Consider the following 5,978-nt stretch of genomic DNA (forward strand, 5'->3'; position numbering starts at 1 on the left):
ATGGGGGTGTTATAATGTGACGGTCAATCCCACTATTCGTTGGTAAAAGAGTAGCCCAAGAGTTGACGGTGGGTGGTGTTGACTAGCTATCTTCCCTCTAATCTATCAATACTGAATTAGGGACGGCTAGCGCAGATAGCCCTCGTGTAGCTTTACGCGAAATTCAAAAACAAACAAACCCTCTAGTCTATCAATGCTAAAGTAGGGACAGCTAGAGCAGGTTGTCCTCGACTAGCTTTATGCGAAATTCAAAACAAAAACAAACAAATCTAAAATTTATTTAAACTTTTCATTTTAAAAAGATCATCTTTTGAGTAATATCAGAAAATTGGCAAATGAGATTAAACGTTCCTTTGTAAAACACATTACATAAACATTACGTAATTATACATTATGGGTAATTTCGGAAAACAAACTTTCTGAAAGTCGTCTCTAGTTAAACATAAATGTCAGCAAATAATTATCAAGCAAATGTAGCAAAATGAAAGCATATTTCGAATGATAGAAACATTTATCCTGGCTACAGAACATTATAACAGATAATCTTTTATATAATAACTTCTACCAGAACATCCGCTAGAAATTATACAGTAATAATTATTTTTCTTTCTTTTTTTTTGAATTTTGCGCATAGATACTCAAGGGCTATCTGCACCAGCCGTCCCTAATTTTGGAGTGGCATACTAGAGGGAAGACAGCCAGTCAACACCACTAATTATTCAACTGATTTGTACCATCGAACACTTGGATTGATCGTCACATTATAACATTCCCATGGCTGAAAGGGCTAGCATATTCGGGGACGAGGATCCGATCCCACAACTTTCAGATTGCGAGTCGGACGCCCTGATCACTAGGCCATATCAGGCCACAATAATAATTACAATTAATAACAGAAATAATTATGGGAAGCAGGTAAAGTACAGAAACGCTTAGATGACTATTCTGTCTCAGGTCATCAGTTGAGCTCCGTCGCTGCGAAAGATGTTTTCGGCCCTTGACCCAAGAACACCTGATAAGGTTTCGCATGCTTATCGAAACTACCAATCACTGAAGCAGAATTGTCACATATAAAGCCTCGTGTATCATGTCTATCATTTTAGGCCAATGTAGTTATTACCATTTAAGAAATTTGATGTTCTGTATTAATATAGAAAACACCATAAATAAGTAAATTATACATTGAATTATTTAAACTTAATACCATAAGTTACAAGCAAGTTATTTGAGAATTTGAAACTCACCTTGAATGTTGTTTGACAGGTGGTGAATGTCAATCTGGCTTTCAAAAGAAGGTGGATTGGGAATTACCGGAATCCCCTCCTGAGACCAGGACATAATGGATCCAATGGAAGCACGACTAAAGGATCCAGACTGAAAGATTCCATTAATTTTTGAGATTCTACTGGAATGCTCTATAGTAGGGCTAGAGGCTGTTGAAGCGGGAGTGTTTTGTGTTTCTTCTGCTAGTGAGTCGGAAGTTGCAGGATTAATTCCAGAAAACGTATCAGAATCGTCTGTAATAACAACAGCAGGGGGTGACCTAGATTTTGTTATTGTCCTTAAAGACTGAAGTCTAGGTCTAGTGTGCACAGTTTCATCTCCAATAACCATGGTTATGTCTCTGTATTTCTCATACAATTCTTTTCGACGAAGGGAAATCGTTTTCTCCACAACCTTCCTGGTTTTTCAGTATTGACAGGAGTTTGGTGTAGCTAGAAAAGACGAAAAATGATTAAGTTATGAATATTTACTTCTTAGTAAATACTAAGAGTGATGTTCGAAAGAATATTAGGTTAGTAAGTCGGTGATTCCCGATGTGTTGGATAAGATGTATGTATTATACAAACAAGAATAACAATCATATATTTCCATTGCCCAATACTTACGTATTCTTAAAACTACCGAAAGATCAATAACTTCAGGCACTCAAAATGGCATTTCCAGACTCAAGCCTCAAGTTCCATCACAACAACGTAATGTCACTGTCAATTGCGGTATTGATTTGTTTTATGCGTTGTGTGTTGTTTTCTTCAAACATAAGTCACAACTGACGTAAAGTGCGGGTTTAAAAGTTTGTTTGTTTGAAGTTAAGCACAAAGTTACACGATGGGCTATCTCTGCACTGCCCATCACGGGTATCGAACCTCTGTTTGTAGCGTTATAAGTCCGCGGACATACCGCTGTGCCAGTGTATGTGTGTGTATGGGGGGGGGGGCGTGTGTAATATATTTTAAACAACTGTTCTCTCGTGTTGTTTAAATCCTCATGCTCTTAAGTGGTTTATGAGAACCACCAAAGTTTATACAAAACAAAGGGTGTTTACAGAGGGTGTTTATTTGACTTATATAACAACTATAAATTATATCATCATGTCTAGCCAAGCACTCCTACTTTGCAACTCCTTCCTACACCACTAGTTGTTGTTGTTTGTTTGTTGTTAAGCACAAAGCTAAACAAAGGGCTATCTGTGCTCTGCCCACCACGGGTATCGAAACCCGGTTTCTAGCGCTATAAGTCCGCAGACATACCGCTGTGAGTCCCCCAGTAGCCCAGCGATATGTCTGCAGACTTTCAACGCTAGATATCGGGTTTCGATACCCGTGGTGGGCAGAGCACAGATAGCCCATTGTGCAGCTCTGTGCTTAACTACAACAAACAAACATGCCGCTGTGCCACTGGTGGGCTACACCACTGGTTTAAATTAGTTTGGTTGTTTCTCGTTTGTCATAAATTGTGTACAGCGTTCAAATGATGGTAAATATAAACAAAAATAACTCGCCCTCTACAACAAAATTAAGAAAACCCATTCTGTCTAAAAATCTCAAAAAAGAAAAGATGCTGAAATAAATAACAAGGATAAATATTTACTCTTAGGCGAAATTAAAAAGAAAAAAATTAATGCAGACATTCTTTTCTTTAAATATCCGAAGAGAATCTTATTAGGGTAATTCGGTTTTCACAACAGATACAAAATGATTAATCAACGTTTGCATTTCAGTTACGTATTTCACTGAATTCTTTTTAATTGTTTTAATTTTTTTTAAGTTTAATCTCACCGAGATAGTTCGGCGATTGTGTAATAAAAGGGGTGGTTAATTCAGAATTCGTTTATTAACTCTCCTACCGGCAATGCCTTTAAGACATATAACATTTCCTGGCGGCTAGTTACTGTAAAAAAAAAAAAAAAAAAAAAAAAAAAGCTAAAAGGCTTCAGAGTTGTTGATTGCAAAAGAGATAATTTAGATTTAACTAAATTCGTCTGGATCAGTAAAACAATAAAACTGTTTAACGGTTCACAATAGCAAATGGTATCCCATAAAGACCAATGTTTAAACATTTAAATAGTGAGAGTGCTTATTTCGTGATGGTTGGATTTTTTTAAACGAACATTTCTGTTTTCTTTGAATTGAAAAGTAAAGTTATTCGTAAAATATTCAATTATATATTTTTGTTATAATTATTAAGTTTAAGTTCATCTATTTTTATAAAATGAAGTCTAGTATATATATATATAAACAAAATATTAAGTGAGCAGCTAAGTCTTCGTAACTTTTTGATATCTCGTATTACGTTATAGTTTGTTATTTAACCCAGTTAGTATTTCAACTTAATCATAGACTTTACCTTCTCTACTGGCGAACACTTAAAACTCTAAGATTATGTGTTTCGTTCCGACAGCATTTAGTTTTATAGATATACTTTCTCCTATCGTGAGACTCTTCGACGAACCCTCTAATGGCGATATATCTGCGAACTTACAATGCTACAAAACCGGGTTTCGATATCCGTGGTGGGCAGAGCACATATAGCCCATTGTGTAACTTTGTTCTTAATTACAAACAAACTCTTCAACGATAAGTTAATTTGCAAAGTAGATATACGTATATGTAACGAAATCATATATATATGTATATTATATATTGTAACTAAATTATATATATATATATTAAAGTTTGTAACGAAATCATATATATATATATATCAAAGTATGTAACGAAATCGTATACAAATATATATACTAAACAAGTTCTTGTAGTTACCAAAAAGTATCAGACAATCTGATTAGACAACCTCAAATTTCCATTCGTTTTATGGAAAACAATTAAACTTATAATGTAAAACATTTCCTCATCCACCATGTAAATTTACGGTACTTCTTTCAACAATTAAACTTATAATGTAAAACATTTCCTCATCCACCATGTAAATTTACGGTACTTCTTTCAACAATTAAACTTATAATGTAAAACATTTCCTCATCCACCATGTAAATTTACGGTACTTCTTTCAACAATTAAACTTATAATGTAAAACATTTCCTCATCCACCATGTAAATTTACGGTACTTCTTTTCTAGCAGGCAATAGTTCCTATGAAATTAGACTGACTTACTTTAAAACTAAGCCTCTTTCTAACTCACCAACATTCATAATTTGCGAATAACTTCTTATTCTGTCAAAATGATGCGGGTTAAATATTTCAGTCAAGGTATAGACATCGTAACTCGATAATTGTAGTTAACTAGGAGACTAGTTTCTCTTCTGTGATCTGTGCAGATTGAGTCATATACAAGAGTGTACGTTATAGAATCAAGATACTAAAGAAGAGCTGGAAGCTCGATCGATACGGTTTCCACGTACAGGAATGGTGTTTTCGCGGGTTCGCTCTTCGCTTGTTGAAGGTGCCCGCACAACTCTCTCTCTCTCTCTCTTACAGCTTCACCTAGCCACACAACAATAACTAGTCTCCTTCACGATAGCAACATCGATTAGAGATATTAAATGTATAACACGCATGCGCTAATTATCAACTATGGTGATTTACATTCGAAAAGTTGTTGCGTTTTTGGAAATCCGTTTGATTTCAATCTTGAAATGTTAATAGTAATATTCTATATTACCATATCTTTCATTTCGTCATCTTTTTAGATAACACAATTATTTTAGGTTTTTTTATAGTATTTTTCATACATATTCTTACCACCCTGTGGTACAGCGGTATGTCTGCGGACTTACAACGCTAGGAACCGGGTTTCGATACCCGTAGTGGGCAGAGCACAGATAACCCTTGTGTAGCTTTGTGCATAATTAAAAACAAAAAAACAATACATATTCTTCTTTTTTTGTCATGTTTATTTTTAATTGTTTAGCGACACTTTCAAAATGTTATATCGACTTTATAATTTCGTACGTATTTGCAATAATAATATACTGACTTTTGTCGTTTTTGCAAGCATTATTGATGGTTTCCGCAACCCCATACTTTGAATCGCAATCTTTCGACGTATCAGCTACACTTAATAACAGCTTCTGGAAGTTTATATATATATTGTGTGAGGTAGTATTTTTGTCGACACGTGATAGCTCTGCAATGCATTAATCTTTATCTTCTGAAATTATTTTCTTCGAAACCATTCTTCGTGATATTGAAACACAAAAATGAGCCAGACTTTTGTAAATTTTGTTGAAAAAGCTTCAGAAAAACCATGCCTTAGTTCGTGTTCACTTCACGTAAATTAAAGGTGACTAATTATACTGTTCTTATCAAAAATGTAACAAGAAGAGCAGTGTTAGGGTTAAGAAATGAAATTTTAGTTTCTTTTAAACAAAACTTGCTTTAATGCAGAAAATTATAAAACTTTTCAGTATTTCCTGTAGAAAAGAAAAAATATAAAATCTGCGTACAAAAAGCAATTGATTTAAATTTGTAATAGCTTTTTTTGTATTTCAGCTCTCATCAAGTGTTAAATTGACGAGTCATCGACGATTATTAAAAATTAAACCTCCATAATCTTAAATGAAAAAAAATATATATATATTTTATATAACACATAAAAGTTTGTGGCTTATTGGGAATTAATAATTGTTGGTGGATCAAACACAATGTATTTTGTTAAATTGCCGAATATTTTATAATATTTTAATATGATAATAATCAATTGTTTTATTTCTAACAACTATCTGAGTCATATTTTG

The 5,978-nt window shown here is 33.9% G+C and overlaps 1 protein-coding gene across 3 annotated transcripts in view; it reads right to left on the reverse strand.

Moving 5' to 3' along the window:
- The window catches only part of LOC106457296 (putative thiamine transporter SLC35F3), a 62,029-nt gene extending 57,341 nt beyond the window's left edge, over positions 1 to 4,688 (reverse strand). For 2 of the 3 annotated variants that reach the window (XM_022383162.1, XM_022383160.1), the window contains exons 1-2: positions 4,424 to 4,688; positions 1,245 to 1,715 (exon numbers count right to left, since the gene is read on the reverse strand). In XM_022383162.1, the coding sequence (XP_022238870.1) occupies positions 1,245 to 1,614 (370 nt within the window). In that variant the 5' untranslated portion in view covers positions 1,615 to 1,715; positions 4,424 to 4,688. Of the gene's footprint in view, positions 1 to 1,244; positions 1,716 to 4,395 lie in introns of all 3 variants that reach the window. The other variant, XM_022383161.1, reaches the window with a different exon arrangement.
- Between the last annotated feature and the right edge of the window lie 1,290 nt (positions 4,689 to 5,978).

Source organism: Limulus polyphemus, unplaced genomic scaffold (assembly GCF_000517525.1).
Source record: "Limulus polyphemus unplaced genomic scaffold, Limulus_polyphemus-2.1.2 Scaffold314, whole genome shotgun sequence".
NCBI classification, from domain to species: domain Eukaryota; kingdom Metazoa; phylum Arthropoda; class Merostomata; order Xiphosura; family Limulidae; genus Limulus; species Limulus polyphemus.